The sequence below is a fragment of the Furipterus horrens genome, unplaced genomic scaffold (genome assembly GCF_987537825.1).
Source record: "Furipterus horrens unplaced genomic scaffold, mFurHor1.1.pri manual_scaffold_2, whole genome shotgun sequence".
In the NCBI taxonomy this organism is placed as follows: domain Eukaryota; kingdom Metazoa; phylum Chordata; class Mammalia; order Chiroptera; family Furipteridae; genus Furipterus; species Furipterus horrens.
In genome coordinates this window covers 39,554,157-39,575,893 of record NW_028327172.1, presented here as the reverse complement: position 1 = coordinate 39,575,893, position 21,737 = coordinate 39,554,157, and the positions used below count along the sequence as shown (strand labels likewise).

At 41.6% G+C, this 21,737-nt stretch overlaps 1 protein-coding gene across 2 annotated transcripts in view; it reads left to right on the top strand.

The window, feature by feature from the left end:
• The first annotated feature begins 5,523 nt into the window (after positions 1-5,523).
• The window catches only part of SWAP70 (switching B cell complex subunit SWAP70), a 77,886-nt gene continuing 61,672 nt past the window's right edge, over positions 5,524-21,737 (top strand). For both annotated transcript variants that reach the window (XM_090264107.1, XM_090264104.1), the window contains exon 1: positions 5,524-5,706. In XM_090264107.1, coding sequence (XP_090120233.1) covers positions 5,608-5,706 — 99 coding nt within the window. In that variant the 5' untranslated portion in view covers positions 5,524-5,607. The remainder of the gene's footprint in view (positions 5,707-21,737) is intronic.

Sequence of the window (21,737 nt, the reverse complement as noted above, 5' to 3'; positions counted from 1 at the left end):
TCCATTTTGCTTAGTTCTTTTTCTGCAGTTTTGATCTGTTCTTTCATTTGGGCCACATTTCTTTGTCTCCTCAATTTGGCAGCCTCCTTGTGTTTGTTTCTGTGTATTAAGTAGAGCTGCTGTGACTCCCCATCTTGGCTCACCTGTTACATTGTAAGGGGCAGAGCCTTAGGTATTCACCAGGGCAGAGTAACCCATTAACCACTTTGTGGTGCTGTATGTGGGGGAGGAGTCACTTGCTCTGTTTCCAGTCACTTTACCTACTTCCTACATGCAAATAGAACCCCTCTAGCTGTTCCCCTGGTAATGGTTCCCAGGATGGGTGGGTTTGTGTGTGTTCTAGGACCAGGGGCCTCTAAATGAACTCTCCTGAGAGATGGGCAGTTTCTTCTGCTGCCCCAATCTTCACTGGTTTTCACAGCCAGAGCTAGGAGGCTTTATTTTCCTGGTGCTAGAATCTTGGGCTCTGCAGTGTAGCATGGGAATGCGGTCACTCCCCAGGTCTCCCTCCCAGCTTTTATCCACCACATGGGAATGTGGGATGCCCTTTCCCATGGTGGCCGCAGTTGCCTCACTGCTGCTGCCTCGCCTCCGCCACATAGCATCCTCTCTATCCCAGCTCCCAATCTCTGCCCCTACTATCTGTATGGATGAATATTTCTTTTTTAAATCCTTAGTTGTCAGACTTCCATAAAGTTCTATTTTCTGACAGATCTGGTTGTTTTTTCTTTTGAGGTTAGTTGTGACTCTTCTTATGGTTGTGAGAGGAGGTGAAGCATGTCTACCTATGCTTCCATCTTGGCTGGAAGTCACCTATTGCTATTAGAGAGAGGGGAAGGGACGGAAAAAGAGAGCAAGGAGGAGAGAAATATTAATGCAAGAGAGAAACATCGATGTGTTGCCTCTCACATGTGACATGATGGGGACTAAACCTGCAACCCAGGCATGTGCCCTGACAGGGAATTGAACCTGACCTTTCAGTTCACAGGAGGATGCTCCAACCAACTGAGCCACACTAGCCAGGGATGAACCTAACAATTCTCGGCTCCTTCATAGTCCTCTAAATTCTGCTTGAAAATTGAACGATTTCTTCTTTAATTCAACTCCCTTCTCTTACTGTCTTAGACAAATAGAAGCCAATGGTGATTTCAACATTCTGATTGAAAATCTCCTTAGCCACATCTACAAGATCATTAAGTATCCTTTCTATTTTTCATTAGATACCCTTTCCAGTTTTAACATTACCTCAGACAACACTGCTATCAAGCTTTCTGCCACTATATAATATGGGCAACGGTATTAATTTGCTAGGGGGTGCAATAACATGGTACCCCAAACTGGGAGGTCTAAATAACAGAACAGGGTGGTTTAAATAGCAGAAATCTACTGTCTCAGTTCTTGAGGTTAGAAGTCCAAGACCAAGGTTTCAGTAGTGTTGGTTCCTTCTGGTGGTTTGCTGGCACTTGTAGATGTTCCTTGGCTTGAAGACCCATCACCTTATCTCTGCTCTTATGTTCACGTGTCTTTCTCCCTATGTACATGTTTTAGGTCTTAATTTCCCCTTTTATAAGGACATCAATCATATCAAATTAGTGTTACAGAACGGGGGTGTCCAGGGGTCCCCAGAGCCTGCAGGCTGGGGGATGGGGAAAAGGAAGCAGCTTTCAGAATGCCTTCACTTGCTTAGGGCTAGTGGCTAGTGTCTTTGTTATGCAAATGGCTTTGATACTTCCAAGGCCCAAGAAGATGGGAGGTGTCTTGGACCATGGGATGGTATGGAAAGAGCACACAGAACCTGCGTGAGGTTCTGTGAATGGTCAGAACTGGGTACCATGCCCACTGTGTCACAGGACGCAGTCAGGGATTTAAAAATAAGCAGCAGACATTTTAACTACACACATATCATGTGGTTTTGAGAAGGGTACACCATGAGGCTTGGTAAAGGAAGGAACACCATGCAGCTTTGAGAACACCTTGCGGCTTAGAGAAGAGGGAATACCTTTGTGGTTTTGGAAAGGGAAGGCTGGGAATCCACACGGTTCTGAATTAAAAGCTGGCGGGCACCACAACACAGAAAGGTCTCCCCAGTCAGAATCGAATGATTGGCAGCCACCGGTAAAGCTGAACTGTGTCTAGGAAGTAGGGAAATAGTATCTCTAACTTTTCTAAAACTAGCTTGGTTTGGAAGGGGGAGGCAGAAATATATGTTTGTGGGTGTTTTAAGGAACATAAGACTTAACAGCAGAAATCCGCAAATAATCTAAATCTATATAACTATTAAATAAACAATTCTTTTTCTTTTCACTAAACTCTGGTATTGAGAGTTATAATTCTGGCGGCAGGCAATTGGGCCCCTAACAAAACAGCCTGTGGGTTCTGTTTCAATCGAAGAGCCCAGGGGTTCTGTTACATTAGGACTCATTCTAATGACCTCGTTTTAGCTGGATTACTTCTATAAAGACTGTCTCCAAATAAGATCACACTTTGAGCTACTGAAGTTAGGACTTAAACATATGAATTTTTGGGGCAACACAATTCAACTCATAATGCTAACGTTAAATAACAATTCATCATTGTACTTCAAGCCTTCACTTGAGCCCATTTTAGCTCCTGTCCACTCCCTGTCCAAAGCCAATAGAGCACATTTATTTTGTCAGCTGTGTCTGACTTCACCAATATCAATAGGGCCTGATGATGGAAGCAGCACCATATGGAATACAGGATTTATTACAGCAATTATAAACATTGCAACTGCAGGAGAAGCTAAGGAAGAAAAGATCTGGAAGGAGATGGAGGATGAGAGAAAGAAAAGTTGGATTGAATTGGGGGAGAGTGAGGACAAACTAGAATCCTTAAGGACAAACTGGAACTCATGAGGACAAATGGAACCCATACCTAACACATTACGATGCAAGTAATCTGCAGAAGTTGATGTCCTTTCTCCACATGTGCATTGGTCCAGGGCTTGGAGAAGATGAAACAGGAGAGATTGATGGAAGCGGGAAGAACTGGGGTCTGGCTGCTACTCTGTACCAACAATGTACACCTGCAGATCAGTAACAATTTTACAGTCAGCAGCTGGCCCCTGGCATTCTACATCAGCCACCAGAGCACAAGGGCTGCTTCACTTCCTCCTTCCAAATTTTACACACATTTCTTTATGGCCATTCCTATCCTGGAACCAGTCCGGGAAGGGAAATTTGAGAAACTAAATTCCAGCATAGCTAAATTGACACAGTACAAAACTGCCACATCAGCCAAACCTCAACAATTGCCAGATACCATGATGCTGTGTCTCACATACATAAGTTTTTCATCTAAGCCTTAGACCAGTTATGTAAGATAAATTTTAGCTCATAGATAAGCAAATGGTGGTGCCTGAATTCTTCCCCACATTGGTGTGGTAGCCAGCTTCCAAGATGGTCCCAGTGCTTTTGCCTACTGGTATTCAGGCTCCTTTGTAGTTCCCCTCCCACATTAACTAGGTCTGACCTGTGCACTTGGTAGAATATTGTAGGAATGATGATGAGTGACTTTCAAGGCTGGATCGTAAAAGACATTGCAGCTTCTATCTTTCTTTTTCCAGTGTCACTTTCTAGGGGAGGTGGGGGAAGGCCGTTGACATGCCATAAGGATACTCAAATAGCCTGTGGGCAGACCCGTAGGGAGGAACTGAGACCTTCTGTGAACAAGCACTTTGGGTGAAATATCTAGGAAGTGGATTCTCCAGTACTAGCCTAGCCTTCAGATGACTACTGCCCCATGTCTGGACTGAAATCTCCCAAGAGACCTCAAGCCAGAACTATGCAGCTAAGTGGCTTCTAAATTTTGGACCCATAGAAAATATGAGATAATATTTATTATTGCTTAAAGTTGTTACATTTTGATATAATTTGTTACACAGCAATAACTAATATAATCTGTTAGGTTTCAGAGCACAGCCTTTCCCATGATATCATTCTGCTTTAAAATTGGTTTGGGTTATGAGATTGGGGATTGCAGAAGAAGTAGGAATTCAGAAGTTCAGAATGTTCTGGCTATGTGATTAATAAAAAAAAAAAAAAAAGCAAAGCTTTGACATATCATTTTGGGCTTCCTGATACTGAGAGAGAAGGACTGTCATCTAGTGGTTAAGCAGAACCTTAAGAACTAGGAAGTTTTTTGTTTTTGTCACTACCCAGGGAAAGCCAAGTTGACACGAAAAAAATGAGAGGTTGAATCTTGTGCTTCTGCTAACTAGCACACTTGGGCTGGAGTTGGGGAAGACAAATGGCAGAAACTGCATTCTGGCAGAGCAAGTGAGAGGCTGATGGTCCTCTTATCTCTGCCTCTTCCCTTCAACTGGGCCATACTTTCCTCTGCTCTACTGCGCTCCCCTTGGCCCCGAGCTCTCTGAAGCAGCCCCTTCCTTTTCTGCTCTTTCCAGATCCTTTTTCCTTACGATGGATGCTCTTTTCCTTTTTTCTAAAGTACATTTGTGTGCACTTAGGAACATATAAGAGGAAAAGCACCCAAACTTTATCTGAGAACCATCTCCTTTTGCAAACTCCTGATACTTGTTCTTCTCTCCTTATCGTTCAGATTTGATCTTGGATCAGAGGTGAGGTACTGTGCCTGGTGACTTAGTCAGGTGGGAATCATCCAGCAATAATTATTATCCTAGGATGCAAGAACAAGAAGAACCTTTCCAGAACATCTGGTGCAACCACGTTCATTGAATATGTGGAAAATTTGGAGCCCAAAGAGCTCAAATTTCTATTAACAGATAGTAGTTGAACAGTTACAATAAGAACTCTCTTTTGGACTTGGATACACTCTTTTAAAAGGTCCATCCATTCTGATTAGTATGCCGGGTGGAGTGATTTGCTGGGGTCGGTCCAGATTTTTAGGCAAGGACAGAAACACCAGGAACAGCTGCATAACCCCTATCAAACACTTCCTAAGTGTAAACTGACCCTCAACAGCTGAAGGTTAGAAAAAAAGTTTGCCTGACTCTCTGGACTTCTAAACCCACATTAAACCTCGTCTGTGTGCCCCAAAAGTCCACTACACAGTAGGCATTAAGAAACGTTTGCGAATGAAATGAATACATCAACTTCCCTCAGAAGCCCTTTGCTGCCTCCCATCCCCCACCACGTCCTCTCCCTCTAGGGACGGCTCTGGGTTTTGAGCTCCCGCCTGGGGACTTTTCGGGGTCTTGTCTAGTCTCCTTAGACAGTGACCTCGTTCCCACCCGGATCAGGACCAGGGCATATTTTTTCACTGCGGGGCGCCCGCTGGAACCGCACAGGGTGCTCACTTCGACTCGTATTTTTCCTTGGGATGGAGGCTCTTGTTTCAGGGGCACACGAGCACCTAAATGGCCCGAGCTGGCCTGGGGAACACTATGGGGCTGTGGGGTGGTGTTTACCATCCTAGCCGGGACCGAGGGCCCACCAACCCTCGGACTCTGGGAGGGCGCCGGGGGGCGCGGAGCACGGTGGGCGGGGCCTGCCGAGGTCAGGTGACTGCTCCGCGGGCCGCGGAGGCCCAAGGGTGTCAGACGCGCGGAGAGGCTGGCTGGGCTGGCTGCGCAGGCTGGGCAGTCCGGGTTCTACGGCCGCGGCCATGGGGGGTTTGAAAGACGAGCTGCTCAAGGCTATTTGGCACGCCTTCACCGCCCTGGATCTGGACCACAGCGGCAAGGTCTCCAAGTCCCAGCTCAAGGTGGGTACCCGCGCCCCGATCCCCTACCCGGGCCCCCCAGGAGCGCGCTCCACTAAGGGGTGGAAGCAGGACCCAGGGGAGGATGAGCACCATGAGGGACGCGCGGGAATGCTGCCCGGCGGCCTGCTCCGGGCGGAGCGGGCAGAGACCGGGGTTTGGCATTTTTTACTTCTCTCTTGCCCTCGGGTCAGTGAGGTGCTTTAGTCCCCTCAGGGGAAGGCGGGGGTGGGGTCTTGAGCGGCGAGCCCGGCTTTCTGTTGGCGCCGGGGCCCCCAAAAGTTTCCGACCCGAAGAGAGCGGTGGGAAGCTCCCTTAGTGAATCCACCCAGAGTTTACTCCTTATTCTAGGAGAGGAAGGGACTTGCCCAAGGTCCCTTCTACAACGGGACTGAACCCGGCAGTTCAGAGGAGGGAGAAGTGCCCCAGAACCCCGCCTCCTTCGGCCTCCTGCTTTGGGGGGCTTTGGCGAGGGAAGGAGGACGCTTTGTGACTTGTGAGGAAGAACTCCCCACCTAGTGTCCTCAGGTCTGGAACTGCTCGAGGGTGTGCTCTCTCCCACCGGGTCCTTAGTTCCGGACGAGGAGCACGGATCTTTCTGGCACTGAAAGAAGACTGGCTTCTGCAGAGTCTTGACTGTGATTGCCAAAGATCCCATCATTAAGTGAGGGTCTAAGGTATAGGTAAAGGAATGCTTGTAAACTGAGCAGCCACCAGCCGGAGAAGTGGCCCTTAGCCAGGAGAAATTGGCAGCTTCTTGCAAGTGTAAAATATGGAAACAGACAAGAAGAACCATTCACGGGCATTTTCAAATATTCACATTTTTGGATGTGAATGGTTTTCTTAGCCTCCTCTGGGAATTAATTTCTGAAGATTGGGTTTGCTTTGTGTACTTTGTGCAGTTGTCAGGAGGTTCTTATGAGTAATGGCTTTTATGCCAGTGGGATTTAACATTCGCCTTGCGTTTCTTTTGCTCTCTTTTCATGTATGAAATTGTACTCTGAAAGGGTCCATGGAAGTCTGGAAGGGTGCATGGAGGTCATCCATTTAATCTTTATTTATTTTTTAAGTTAGCATACAGTAAAATTGCCTTTTTTAGTGTACAGCTCTATGAGTTTTAACACGTATACGGATTTGTATAACTATTACCAAAATCAGGTTTGCATCAGTTCTGTTGTCCCAGAAATCTCCCTCATGCTGCCCCTCATCCTCACCCTCAACTCTGAGCAATGATCTGTTCTTAATCGTTGTAGTTTTGTCTTTTCCACAGTGTCATTTAAGTGGATTCGTACAGTATGTAACGTTTTGAAACCGGCTTCTTGTACTCAGCATAATGCCTTAGAAAGTCATCTGTGTTGTGTGTACCGATTTTTTTCTTGCTATGTAATAATATTCCATGTACGGATGTACCATTGTTAATCCAGTCACCCTTGAAGAACATTTGTATCATTTCCAGTTTCTGGTGATCATGAATAGAGCTGCATTTAGCTTTTTACTGTTTTTTACTTTTAATTTACCTATATCACTGTTCCTGGACTGGGACTGGGCCCAGAGCGATTCTGCCTTGGGCTGTCCGGTAGTGTCTGGGTGCTTGACTTCCTGATTTCACAACGAGTCCAGGTGATTTTGAGAGTGTGTTTCTTAAAGCTGGGGACAGTGAAATGAAGGAAAGACTTAGGACAGAAGAAGCAACAGGAGAGAGCCTAGGTGGGACTGCTTTTAGCTCACTGGAAAGTCAAAGAAAAAGGGGGCCTTGGAGACAGGTTCCAGGGGTAAGGCCAGGATGAGCTGCCACTACCCACTGCTCCCCTGGTTGCAAGTTCTGTGGGGACCCTTAGAGTTTAGGAGAAAGAAAACACAGAGATACAAGGCATATAGATGTGCTCTAGTGAGAGTGTACTGTGGGTCCTTCGTCTTGAGGCTTTTTATCCTAGGGGAGGTTTCAGGAGAGGGTCTTAACAGATATTCATTAGTTTTCCAGGTGTGTTCTTCAATGTTGATTCATCAAAATGTGTGTATAGAGGGGTCAGGGTTATTTTCTGGTTAGTTTTATTTTCAAAGAAACGTCATCAAAGAGAAACCGGGACCGAGGCCCCTCTGGACCAGGACTGAGGCTGATCTGCCCTGGGATGGTCTGGAATGTGTTAACCATTTGCTCCTAAGTGTCCATGTTAGGAAAGATAAAACCTGGTGATTCATCACCTGGCTGTAAATTGCTCAAATTGTTTGGCTTTGTTATTTTGTCTCAGTTTCCCTTATTCCACTTGTCAAGGAATTTCCCTAGTTTCTTACTATCCTGCCACACCACTATATTTTAAGTGGGTTTCTTGTAGATAGTATATAGTTGGGTCTTGTTTTAAAAATCTATTTGGAAAATTTCTGTCTTTTATTGGTGTGTTCAGCCCATTTACATTTAATGTAATTATTGATATGGCTAGACTTAGGGCTACTAATTTTTTATTAAAAAATAATAAATGGTTCTCTTTTATCTTTTTTTTGTTCCTCTGTTTTTCCTTTTCTTTTAGAGTATTTGAATATATTTTAGTATTCCATTTTATTTTTTATTTATGGTTTTAGAGAGAAAGAGGAAGGGAGTGGGGAGAGAGAGAAAGAAAGAGAGAGAAAGAGTGGGGAGAGAGAGAGAGAAACTTTGATAAAGTTGACTTTCCCACAGAGCTGCTACTCCAGCATGGGCTCTGATGGGGAATCCAACCAACTGAACTGGTGACCTTTTGCTTTGCAGGATGATGGCCAACCAATGGAGCCATGCTGGCCAGGGCTGTTGTTGCATTTATTTATGCATTCATTGGTTGATTCTTGTTTGTGCCCTGATCCAAGATCAAACCTGCAACCTTGGCATATTGGGATGATGCTCAGACTGATTGAGCTACCCAGCCAGAGCTTAGTATTTCATTTAAATACTGAGTTTTAACTATATTTATTGGTGTAGTTTTTTGTTTGTTTGTTTTTAAATTTATTTATTTATTTATTTGTTTGTTTATTTATTTTATTTTTAGAGAGAGGGGAAAGAAGAAAGAGAGGGAGAGAAACATTACTGTGTGGTTGCCTCTCACTCACGCCCCCAACTGGGGACCTGACGTGCAACCTAGTAATGCGCCCTGACTGGGAATTGAACCAGCGACACTTGGCTCTCAGGCCGATGCTCAATCCACTGAGCCACAGCAGCCAGGGCTATTGGTATAGTTTTAAAAATGATCACTCTAGGGATTATATATACCTAACTTTTCACAGTCTACTTAGAATTAATATTTTACCACTTTAAGGAGAAGGTAGAAATCTTATCACCATATAGGTTCCTTTTACCTCCCTGTTTTATTTTGTAGTTGTCATATTGATTAATTTTCGTGCTTTGAAACCCCATCAAACAATGTTAAAATTTTTCAACCATCATTTTTATTTTAAAGATCTCTCCAGAAGAATAGTATTTTTTTTTCTCCTAGGTACTCCCAGATTACTTCTTAATCTTATAGATAAGATAGATGAAGCTTCTGTGATGTTTGGTGACTTGCCCAAAGTCACGGTTGCAAGTAGTAGCTAAATCTAGAACCAAGGTTTTCTAACCTTTGAGCCAGTGTTTCTTCATTTTTTCTCTTCTAATTGATTGCATAAATGAAATGATTTCTATTACTTTGGTTATACTCCATTTCAGAGTTGTCCTTGTGGCTGCTAGTAGAAAAAGTGTTCAGATGATTCTTGACTGCAGGCTTGGCAGGAAGTACTAAATCCCAGTTCCTAGCTGATAATGCCACTGTGCCATTGTATTTTTGTCTTTCCCTGTCTACTTAACTGAGAGACTTTGGGATTGATTCAGTTCTGTTCATCTTGCCAGTGTTTCTGGAATTGAAAATATTTTTAAAAACCCTTCTATTTATGTCTTTATCTTTTGTTTTGACTCTGAAGTTTGCTGTTCGTTGATCTGTTGGCTAGGCATAGGGTTTTTGCCTTAATTTGTTCATTCACTCATTTGTTCATACAACAACATGTTATGTGTTTACTCTATGTAATGTAGCATGATAATGACATAAAAAGATTAGTATCTGTAGGCTCTTAAGAGTTAATATCTCCTGGGAGGTAATATCTTATACAGGACCCACACCTCACTTATCCATGGTTTCTCTTTTCATGGTTTCAGTAAACCATTGTCCAAAGATAGTAAATGAATTCCAGAAATAAACAATTCATAAGTTTTAAGTTGCCTGCCGTTTTGAGTAGTGTGATGAAATCTGGTGCTGTGTTGTCCCCACCCCCCATCCAGTGCAGTCCACCTGGACATGAATCTTCCATTTGTCCAGCATATGCATGCTGTATACACTATCCACCTGTTAGTCATTAGCCGTTTTGGTAATCAGTTATTGAGAGAGAGACCACACTCATATAACTTTTATTATAGTATTGTTAAAGTTGTTCTGTTTTATTAGTTATTATTGTTAACCTTCTACTCTGCCTAATTTTTAAATTTAACTTTATTATGGTTATGTATATATAGAAAAAAACATAGTGTAGACAGGTTTGGTACTCTCTGTGGGTTTTGGCATCCACTGGGGGTCTTTGAACATATCCTCCAATTATAAGGACTACTGTAATTATTTTATTAAATAGCAGTCTAAAAATTACATATCCAAAATAAGGGTTAAAATTTATCACTTTGGAAACTATGGGCATTATAAAATATTTTGACACTTTTTTTTTTTTAAATCTGGAAAACTCTATGAGAGATAAGGAGAAGAGGCTGTGGGGACCATTACCTACTCATGAAGCATAATGAGCAAGGTCCAGTAAGTGGGAGTGAGCTTGGTGTACCTATTAGTTTTCCATATTGCTATAACACAACACTACAGTCTTGGTGACTTGAAAACAACACATTTATTTATTCTCTCACAGTTCTATAGGTCAGAAGTCCAGTACAGAATTTATCAGCTAATATGAAGATGTCAGTAGACCTGCATTTTCTTTTGGTTGCTCTAGGGGAGAATCAATTTCCTTGCCTTTTCCGACTTTGAGAGGTCACCTATATTCCTTAGATTGTGGTCTCTTCCTCTGAATTCAAACACAGCACCATAGCCTCTCTCTGACCGTTCTTCTATAGTCATGGCATCCTTCCATTGACATTTGTCATTTTGAATTACCTTCACAATTTTTGATGAATGGATGCATTTAATAATGATGTAAGGGACATTTAATGTGTTAGGGTCTGTGCCCTGTGCTAATAGTAGAGGTGGAGGAAAAAGAAATAAATGTGAATCTTTACCTTCAAAGTGTTTAAATTTTGGTAAGCACATAAAGAGTATGATCAACCATTAGAGATAATATCTATATAGAGATAGATAGATATCAGACAATTATCCTATCTTTAAAAAATATAAAGTCTGGTTGTAGAGATAAGAAATACAGAAATATTGTTGGATAGAAGATGTTGAGTGTGACAGAAGGGACTGAAATTTCAGAGAAAGAGACAATTACTTTAAAAAAAAAAGACTTTATTTATTTATTTTTAGAGAGAGGGGAAGGGAGGGAGAGAAACATCAATGTGTGGTTGCCTTTTGTGCACCTGCAACTGGGGACCTGACGTGCAACCTAGTAATGTGCCCTGACTGGGAATTGAACCAGCAAGCTTTTGGTTCATAGGCTGATGCTCAATTCAGTGAGCCGCACCAGCCAGGGCAAGACAATTACTTTTTACTGATGGGATTACTTCATGAAAAAAACTTCTTTGAAATGAACTCTGAAGAAAGCTAGGATGAGATTATGTAGTAATAGGGAGGATTAAGTAGAGGGTTGCGTTGTTTTTTTTTTAGGTCTTTGATGATGGATGTTTAGCTGGAGATAATCTTGTTGGGAAGTGTAGGAATTAATGGTATAGGATCTGGCAGTTGAAGCTTGGAAAAAAGAGAGAAGAGATTCATCAATGCCCTTGAAAATGGCTACAGTAGGTGGTGAGAGGAAGAGTAGAAGCTAGGAGACCAGAAATTGGAGATAATAACATTTTGGAGCAATATTGGAGCTGAGGGAAAAGAGATTTGAAGAAAGACATGGTCTCATATATGTGAGAGTTAATTTATTATTATTATTGTTATATACATATTTTCGAGATTGTAAAGAGATGAGATAGATTCTTCCTTGCTGTAGCTCATAAACTACATGTTTTTTCTCTAAAAAGTAGCTATGAAAGGTTTGGAGTATTGGCATCATTTTGGACATAACCTTATTTTTTATTTAAAAGAGATTTTACTTATTTATTTTTAGAGTGGGGGGAAGGGAGGGAGAAAGAGCGAGAGAAACATCAATGTGTGGTTGCCTCTCCCATGCCACCCACCCCCCAATGGGGGACCTGGCCCACAACCCAGGCATGCACCCTGACTGGAAATTGAACTGGTGAAGTGATCCTTTGGTTTACAGGCTGTTGCTCAATCCACTGAGCCACACCAGCTAGGGCTGCACATCCTCTTATTTTTTACTTTTAAGGAGCTTTATTTGCAATACAGTATTCATTTAGATAAATGTGTTTGGGTCAGTGCTATAATTAAATATTTTCCTTGAGGGCCATAAAAAGCTTATTTTTTAATATTTTATTTTATTAACTAATAGCATGTTTTTGAGTAAAATAAAAATTGCTATATACAGTGTCTCACTATATCGCGGTTCACTTATTGTGGCCTCACTGTATCGCGGGATGTTTTAAAATATTGTATTTAATTATTTATCGCGGATTTTTTGCTATATCGCGGGATTTTGCGGTACTGTATACGTATGTTGTTAAAGTTACGTGGGTTTAAGAGTGTAGAGTAAATGTAAGTTTCCTACTTTGCGGGGGGGGCGTCTGGAAAGTAATACCCGCAATAAGTGAGGGAATACTGTAAATAAATTTTGAAACTTAAAATCCAAAGAAATAATATATGGAAAATATTATTTTTTTGTACTCATAACTTTCATTAAACTTAATAAGATAAAAATACAGAACACAGGGTTTAAAAACCACTTGTGACTTACATAAACTACTATTGAAGCAGATGTTGGGTTGTCATCTAATCACAGTGATGTTTTCTTGTTAAAACAACCAAGCATCAGATCATTGCAGGTCAATATTTTCTTTTTTATCCTGCTTATGGTTATTTTATTTTTAAAATATATTTTATTGATTATGCTATTAAAGTTGTCCCAATTTTTTCCCCTTTGGTCCACTCTACCCAGTACCCCCATTCCCTCCAGCAATTACCCCCATGGGTCATGCATGTAAGTTCTTTGGCTTCTTCATTTTCTATACTAATCTTAACATTCCCCTGTCTATCTGGTACCTATGAATTATGCTTCTTAATACCTGCACCTTTTTCCTCATTCTCCCCTTTCCCCCTCCCAGTTGATAACCCTCCAAATGATCTCTATATCTATGATTCTGTTCCTATTCTAGTTGATTGCTTAGTTTGTTTTTTTAGATTCAGTTGATAGTTGTGAATTTGTTGCCATTTTAATGTTCATAGTTTGACTTTCTTTTTCTTACATAAATCCCTTTAACATTTCATGTAATAATGGTTTGGTCATGATGAACTCCTTTAGCTTTACCTTGTCTGGGAAGCAATTTATCTGCCCTTCCAATCTAAATGATAGCTTTGCTGGATAGTGTAATCTTGGTTATAAGTCCTTGCTTTTCATCAGTTTGAATACTTCTTGCCAGCCCTTCTTGCCTGCAAAGTTTCTTTTGAGAAATCAGCTGATAGTCTTATGGGAACTCTGTTGTAGGTAACCCTCTGCTTTTCTCTTGCTGCTTTTAAGATTCTCTCTTTAGTTTTATAATCTTTGGCACTTTAATTCTGATGTGTCTTGGTGTGGTTCTCTTTGGATCCAACTTGTTTGGGACTCTCTATGCTCCCTGGACTTGTAGGTCTATTTTCTTCACCAAATTAGAGAAGTTTTTTTTCATTATTTTTTCAAATAAGTTTTCAGTTTCTTGCTCTTCCTCTTCTCCTTCTGGCATACCTGTGACTCAGATGTTGGTATGTTTGGAGATGTCCTAGAGGCACCTTATACTATCCTTGTTTTTATAAATTCTTTTTTCTTGCTGTTCTGGTTGAATACTTACTTCTTCCTTATGTTTGAAATCATTGATTTGAATCTGGCTTCAAATCCCCTCCACTATTGGTTTCCTGTAGATTATTCTTTATTTCACTTAGTGCAGCCATCATTTCTTCCTGGGTCTTTTTTATTTTGTTGACATACTCAGTGAGTTCTTTGAGCATCCTAATCACCAGTGCTTTGAACTCTGCATCTGATAGGTTGGTTATCATTGTTTCATTTAGTTCTTTTACTCGGGTTTTGTTATGTTCTATAATTTGGGCCATATTTCTTTGTTTCCTCAATTTGTTAGCCTCCTTGTGTTTGCTTCAGTGTATTAGGTAGAGCTGCTTTGACTCCTGTCTTAGTAGTGGGGCCTATTGTAGAAAAAGTGCCTGTAAATTGTGTGGGGCGGAGCTTTAGGTAATTGCCAGGGCAGGGCATCCTGTTTCACTGCTTTTTGGCTCTAGGTGGTGGGAGGGCTTGGTGAGGGGACAATGCTGCTGCCTGGCTTCTGGAAGTTTGCCCAGCACTTGCCCTGTGTGACTGGCGCCCCTCCATCTATTGCCCTGGTGCTGAATCCCAGAGAGGATGGCACTGTGTACGTTTTAAGTCCATGCGGGCCCTTTAAGCAAAATTTCCTGAAAATCCGACAGTTTTTTACCTAACCCCAACCTCCACTGGTTTTTATATCCAGATGTTATATAGATGTATCTTCCTGATGCTGGAACCTTGGGCTGTGCGGCCTTGCCTGGGGCTCAGATCTCTCACTCCCAAGGTATCCCTTCCAATTTTTATCCACAAGCCCACCACACATGAATGTAGGACTGTCCGGTCCACTGCTGCCACCTCTTTTGCCACACTGCGTCCCTGTGTTTCTCCACCCGTTTCTGCTTCTCTGTCCCTCCTACCCATCTGGATGAATGTGGCTTCTGTAAATCCTTGGTTGTTGGACTTCCATACAGCACGATTTTTTTGATGGTTCTGGATGTTATTTGTTTTGAGATCTAGTTGTAATTCTTTCTGTGGTTGTGTGAGGAGGCGAAGTGTGTGTTTACCTATGCCTCCTTCTTGACCAGAACTCCAGTATCTGCTTGATGTTTATTAAAGCACCATTCCACGGAAAAAAGGGAAGCACTGCTGCCTCTCTTTCCTTACCTTGATTCTTCCTTCCTCTTCCTCCTGCGTTTTCTGTAATTTCCTTGGACTTTTTCCTGGCAATATGTGCCTCCTCTGTAGGGGGATCTCTGTCTCTCTGGCTCCAGTTCTGGCATTTCTGGTTCCCCACCTGAGTTGCAGCTGTACGAGTCTTAACCCTGACACTCAGCCTAAGCACCCCATAGAAGTTATCAGCTTTATTAGCTTAGTTTGCAACTGGAACTGTTGGAAGGCAACTTATTATTTATTGTCATTTTGATTTGGTATTAGTTTATTTTTTTAGGCTGGAATAAAGAGAGAGACACACTAAGATATTGTTTTAAGTTAAGCTTTTTCTAATTGTGTGAGGATCTAGTATTCATAGCTGTTGAAGTAAATAGCCATAGGCTAATGGTGGGGAAAGAAATCTTCAGAAACACACACTCTTACTTGCTTTTAAACTTGTCTTCATGAATAGTCTTTCCTTAGAACAAACTGCATTGTTTGTTTTGCATGCAATTTTGGCACTCTTTATGGGAGTATTAAAAACTACTGAGAGAACCCAGCTGGGTAGCTCAGCTGGTTAGAGTATGGTTCTGGTACACCAAGGTTGTGGATTTGATCTCTGTCCCCAGTCAGAGTACATACAACAATGAACAATGATGCATCAATAAGTGGAACAACAAATCTCTCTCTCTCTCTACCCCCACCCCTTGCTCTTTCTCTAAGAAACAAACAAACAAACAAACCTGAGAGGGATTGATGGAAACTTTAAAAAATATCCATAGGCCTGGCTGCTGTGGCTCAGTGGGTTGAGCATCGGCCTGCGACCAAGTGTCACTGGTTCGAATCCCAGTCAGGGCACATGACTAGGTTGCACATCAGGTCCCCAGTTAGGGGTGCGAGTGAGAGGCAACCACACATTGATGTTTCTCTCCCTCTCTTTCTCCTTTCCCCTCTCTCTAAAAAAATAAATAAATAAAACAAATAAATAAATTATTAAAAAAAAAAAAATCCATAGGAAGGTGCTAGGTATCTGTAGATAGCTGAGTAATTATTGAACTTAATGTTAGAAATTTTTCTTAATCAGTGTTTTCCTTGGTTTGTTTTTGGTGTGTGTGTGTGTGTTTGTAAAATGAAGGACATTTATGTGTGGATTCCATAGTTTAGGAAACCTTATTAATAAGCCATTCAAAAGACAACATTACTTTTAGGTTATGTTATAAATTTGCAGAAGTCATAATGGAAATAGGTATAGGACATATTTGAAGTAGAGGCAATAATTATTTTCTCCACCAAAGTTTAAAAATACCTTCAAATTATTTTGGTGGTCTTGCTGAAGCATACTAAATCTCCAGTGTTATTAGAAATATATGCAATTCTCAGAAAATAAAAAGATGAAGGCTATTTATTATTAAAACATATACATCAAAAAGCAACTTTAAAAAATATATTTATTTGTTTATTTTTAGAGAGAAGAAGGGAGGGAGAAAAAGAGGGAGAGAAACAGCATTGGTTGCCTCTTGCATGCCCCCAACTGGGGGCCTGGCCTGTAACTCAGGCACGTGCCCTGACTGGGAATTGAACCGGCCAGTGCTCAATCCACTGAGCCATACCAACCAGGGCAGAAACTTTAAAATAGTTCGCGTATCTACATGGTATAAAATTAGTAAAGTTCAAAAGGGTACTCACAAAAATGAAAAGTAAGTTTCCTCCAACACCTGGCCCTACCCTGCCCTATAGGTAACCATTATTACTAGTTTCTTATATTCCTTCTAGAGGTTAAAATGTACCTTAAAATTAATACTCTTGTACAGTTAAGTGTTGTCTTCTTAAATATAGCAAAGTCTAGGGATATTTTTGCAACTTCTATTATAGCTTTACTTTGCAATTGTGGTTGCAGTGTGAATTACATGTTAGTGCTGGAAATATCTTGAAATAAGCTTATTGGCTCTGCACTTTTATCCTGTTGTTTTTAGAAACACAGGGTTTTGTTTTGTTTTGCCCTTTTGTGGTAAAAGGGCATACAACTAGTGAGGATCTAAGTGGGAAAAGATTTTTAGGAACAACATGGGTACTTTGAATTTTTATCCATTTATTAATGATAGATTTTCAACAAAATGTTTTCACGCATCTTGTGAATAATGTCCTGTGTTCTGTTCTCATGTAGGCATTTAGCCTCAAAAAATTTTAACCTTGCTAGTTACAAAAGTAAATGAGCCAGGCCAGTGGTCATTTGAAAATATTAAGGAAGCAAGTGGCAGTAAAGGGCTTTTATTGTGTGAAACACAATGTAAAAGATATGGTTAATTCTTGTGAACTTGGCATGTATAGTATTTGCTCCCTAATCTTTACTGATTTTGTTTCTGTTAACCCCTGTGGTAAAAGTTGTTTCTGTTGAGGAACTAAAAATCTAATTTTAAAAATGAGGTTAGGGGATTAGAGTCATGAGTGAGCCTAAAAGGTCTTTGTAAAAAAAAAAAAAAAAAAAAAGTATATATATATATATATATATATATTTTATGTTTCCCCAAAATAAAACAGAAAAGACAGCTCTCCAAATGAAGAGGTTATAGAAGATATTTAAAAATTTTTTTAATGGTAATAGTGGATTCTGGGTTATTTCCTTTCCCCATTCCTTACTTGCTAGCAACTTTATGTGGGATAGCTTGGGAATTACTGTGTGTGTGTGTGTGTGCTTGGGAATTACTGTGTGTGTGTGTGTGTGTGTGTGTGTGTGTTTAGCCCTCTATCTTAACAACCAGTTCATTTCTAATCTCATGACTTAGAGCTCTTAACTTCCTGATCCCTGTTTTGTGTTTCCTTTGGGGTCTCACCATGGTCCCAGAGGTCCATAGTGGCTGGAAGCTAGAGAGAAAGAGGCTTTGTGTGGCCTTTTCCCACCTACTGTTTGCCATCACTGAGTAGGTACTTCTCATTCCCTCTCAGCAGGAGGGTTACTGTAGCTCCCTGGGTGGTGCAGGGGAACTCAGTGTACTCAGGCTTGCCTCCTCAGTCCCTCTTCCTTCCTACCACCTAAGTCTAAGGCAGCCCTTTGCCTCTGCTTTCTTCATCTTCCCCAAGGCTTCATTTCATAAAGCTATTTTTCTGCTCTGCTTTCTGCTTTAGTTTTTTCTACCTTCAGGTTGCTTCTCCCCACACTCCAAATCTGTGTCTACTCGATACTGCAATTCTCAGCAATTAATTAATTGTAGGAAGGTATTTAGGAGTAAATCTGCATATAGTCAAATTTCATAAAGGGGATCTTGTGATTAGGGAGAGATTTCTGCAATACGAGTACTAGTTTTTTCATCTTAGGACTCCCCTATGTCTTCTGTACTTTTTGCTTCCTTAGGAGTAGTTAGCTTTATGACTGTGTGATTGGGACCAGGAGAGTGGTGTATGTGAGCATGGGGTACTGGCCAGAAGTACCACTAGTTAGCACAAAAGTTGTTCTGCTCAGATGGGCAACTGGCCAGATGGTCCAAGGTATTACATTTCACTGCAGCACAGCTCTGGGAGGATGGAACGCTCTTTGTCTTACTAGGCAGCACATCTCCATCATTTCTTTCAGTTCACAGGATGATGAACATCAGCCAGATGGCAGTTAATTTGGAGCTGAGAGCAGGAGCTGGTGGCCAGCTGACTTAACTCTCAGCGACTTTCTTCAGTGATGATTTGAGAAAAAGCTTTAGGTACTGGGATACCAGACTGTTGGTAGATAGAACTAGATTGAAATTCTGAGGTTCTTTACTTGGATGACTGAGGAATTTGCTTTGCGTCTTGTATTTTAGGATTATCTGTTAAATGAGAATAGTAAGACATTTAACCACATGCATGCTTGCAGAGATGGGTCTCACGACCTTTGTGTGTAGCAACAGAACATTTACTAGCCGCCAATTTTCTATCAGACAATAATGCTAAAGAAAATTGATCTACAAAACATTATATGAATTTGAAGGCTTTAATCTGCTCAGTACCTTTTATTAGGGACTCTGGGGGAGAAATAAATATACAGCATTGTTCCTTACCTTGAGGCGTGTATGGTTTAGGAAAGAAGATAATACATGAAATGAGTCCAATGAGACAACATAGAAGGAAGCCCTAGAGAGCACGGGAACCGAGTGCTCTGGACCTGCCGTCTGGTCCGTTAGCCGTTAGCCGCATCTGGCTGTTAAGCATTGAAAAGTGGCTAGTCTGAATTGAGACATGCTATAAATATAAAACATACACTAGGTTTTAGAGACTTTTAGTACAAGAAAGGAATGTAAGATATCTATTCAGTAATTTTAAAATATTGATTATATGTTGAAGTTATAATATTTTGGATATATATTATTAATATTAATTTTACCTATTTCCTTTTACTACTTAAAAATGTGGCTTTAAAAAAATTTTAATTCCATACGTGGTTTGCATCATAGTTCTATATAGTGCTGTATATAGAGCTGCTGTAGGAGTTCAAAGGAGATAGAGAAAGAAATGTAGGCAGTTGTAGACAAGGCAAGTTTCATGGAGGAGACAGAACATCAGCTGTTTCTGGAGGGAACGGGACAGATCCCTTGTCTAGTGTTGTTAAAGAAAGATGGCAGATATGGTGGTGGCTTTATAGATAAGAACAAGGGCCCAAACCTGGAGTATTTGTGAGCAGTAAGGAAATACCCTGGGTATAGAATGTTTGTTTTGAGGTATAGTAGAAAATTAGGATTTAAAGGGCGACAGGGTTACATTTTAGATGTTTTTGTTCTTGCACAGAATAGGTGGTTAATAATATATTGGTTGACCGACTGCGTTATATGAATAGTTTAGAACTGATCCTATAAAGATGGGAAGTCAACAAAACTTTTTGGGTAGATGCCTGACAGTGGTAGAATTGTTGTTTTTTTAAAGATTTTATTTATTTATTTTTAAAGAGAGGGGTAGTGGGGGAGAAAGAGAGGGAGAGAAACATCAATGTGGTTGCCTCTCATGCATCCCCCAACTGGGAACCTGGCCTGCAACCCAGGCATGTGCCCTGACGGGAATTGAACCAATGACCCTTTGGTTCACAGGCCAGTGCTCAATCCACAGAGCCACACCAGCCATGGCTGTTGTTTTTAAGAGAGAGGAGAAGGGAGGGAGAAAGAGAGGAAGTGAAACATCAAGCAGGTGTGGCCCTACTCATCCCACAATCGAGGCATGTACCCCAGTGTGACCTTTCCCTTTGCTGGATGACGCCCTACTAACTGAGCCACACCGGGCAGGACAACAAAGGTAGAGTTTTGAGATCATTTTGATGAGGTGGGTGTGATCATTGGAGAAGAGGGGCTGGACAGAGATGGGAGACCAGTTGGGGGGCTGCTATGAAAGCTGAAGAGTAAGTTGATGAGTGCGGGGCTGGAATGGTGGCAGTAGGAATCAAAACACATATGCTCTCTACCCCTTTTTTTAATTTAAAATTTATTTTATTTTTTAAGATTTTATTTATTCTTAGAAGGGAAGGGATGGAGAAGAAGAGGGAGAGAAACATTGATGTGTGAAAGAAACATCTACCAGTAGCCTCTCCTATGCGCCCCACACCAAGGACCAGCCTGCAAACCAGGCATGTGCCCTGACCGGAAATCTAACCAGCAACCTTTCGCTTTGCAAGACGATGTCCAGCCTATTGAGCCACACGGGTCAGGGCTTTTCCCTACCCTTATAGAGCTTAAATTCTTGTGAGTGATACAGACCAGCAGACCGGCAGTTGGAGTGTAGTGAAATAAACAGAAAGAAAACCTGCCTGGGCTGTGGTGAGGACTAGAGGACTTACGTCAGAGAATCGCTTTAGAGGAAGAGACATTTGTCACTGACCTCAGCAGATGGATGAAATTTCTCCGTAAGAACAGTTATAATTAAAGATTTGGAAAGTAAATCTTCTGGGGGAACAAAGTGTCAGGCGAGAGAGCACTGGCTGGAGAGTCAGGAGACTTGGGTGTCCGGGGAAGTAATTTCTCCTTGCTGGGCTCCCATCTTCTCATGTGTAAAATGTGGCTAGAGGATGAGATCTTCAAGGCTTAGCCCTCTAATTTAACTTTATTAGCTTGGTGTGTTTACCACAGCCCTACCGTGGGGAATAGCTGCTCTTCAGCAACTCTCTGTTGGGGCCTGGGAAGGGAGGAGGAGACCTGCTGTGAGGGCCAGGAGCCCTCATTTCCCCGGACTCACTTGTCTGGTTAGCCTCAAGCTGACAGAGCATCTCACTCTGTGGACAGACGAGTTGGTGTGGCAGTAGGGCGCTGACTTAGATCTGGAAATAAGACAGATTGTGAGTAAAAGAGTACAAGAGAGGAGTCTATGGTTTTGTTGTTAAGGGAATGGTGGTACCAAAGTCAGAGTCAGAGTGGGAAACATGTCTTTGGGAGAAAGGTGATGAGTTCTTGTTCGGGGTTTTTGGGTGTGAAGCAAATTTAGCATAGAAATCTCTAGTATTAGTCAAATAAACCAGAACTCAATTGAGATGTCAAAACCAGGAAGATATTTGAGTCATTAGAATAGAAGTGACTGAACATTGTCTGAATAAAAGCACTTTCTAACATGAGAGTAAGGAGAAAGAACTCTGGGCTTTGGGAAATGTCCAGACTGGGAGAGTGCAGAGTGCAGGAGGTGGTCCCATAAAGGTGCCTGACGGAGGAAGGAGGAGCACGGAGAAAACAGTATGCCATTGAACCAGAAACATTCTAAGATGAGGGATGATCCAGAGACTTGAGAGAGGGACTTGTTCAGAAGGTATCTGTCCCAGGTTGGGTTCTCCAGGAAGCAGATGCTGAGACAGTGTTGGGAGTACCAAAGGGGACTTGCGGAGAAACACC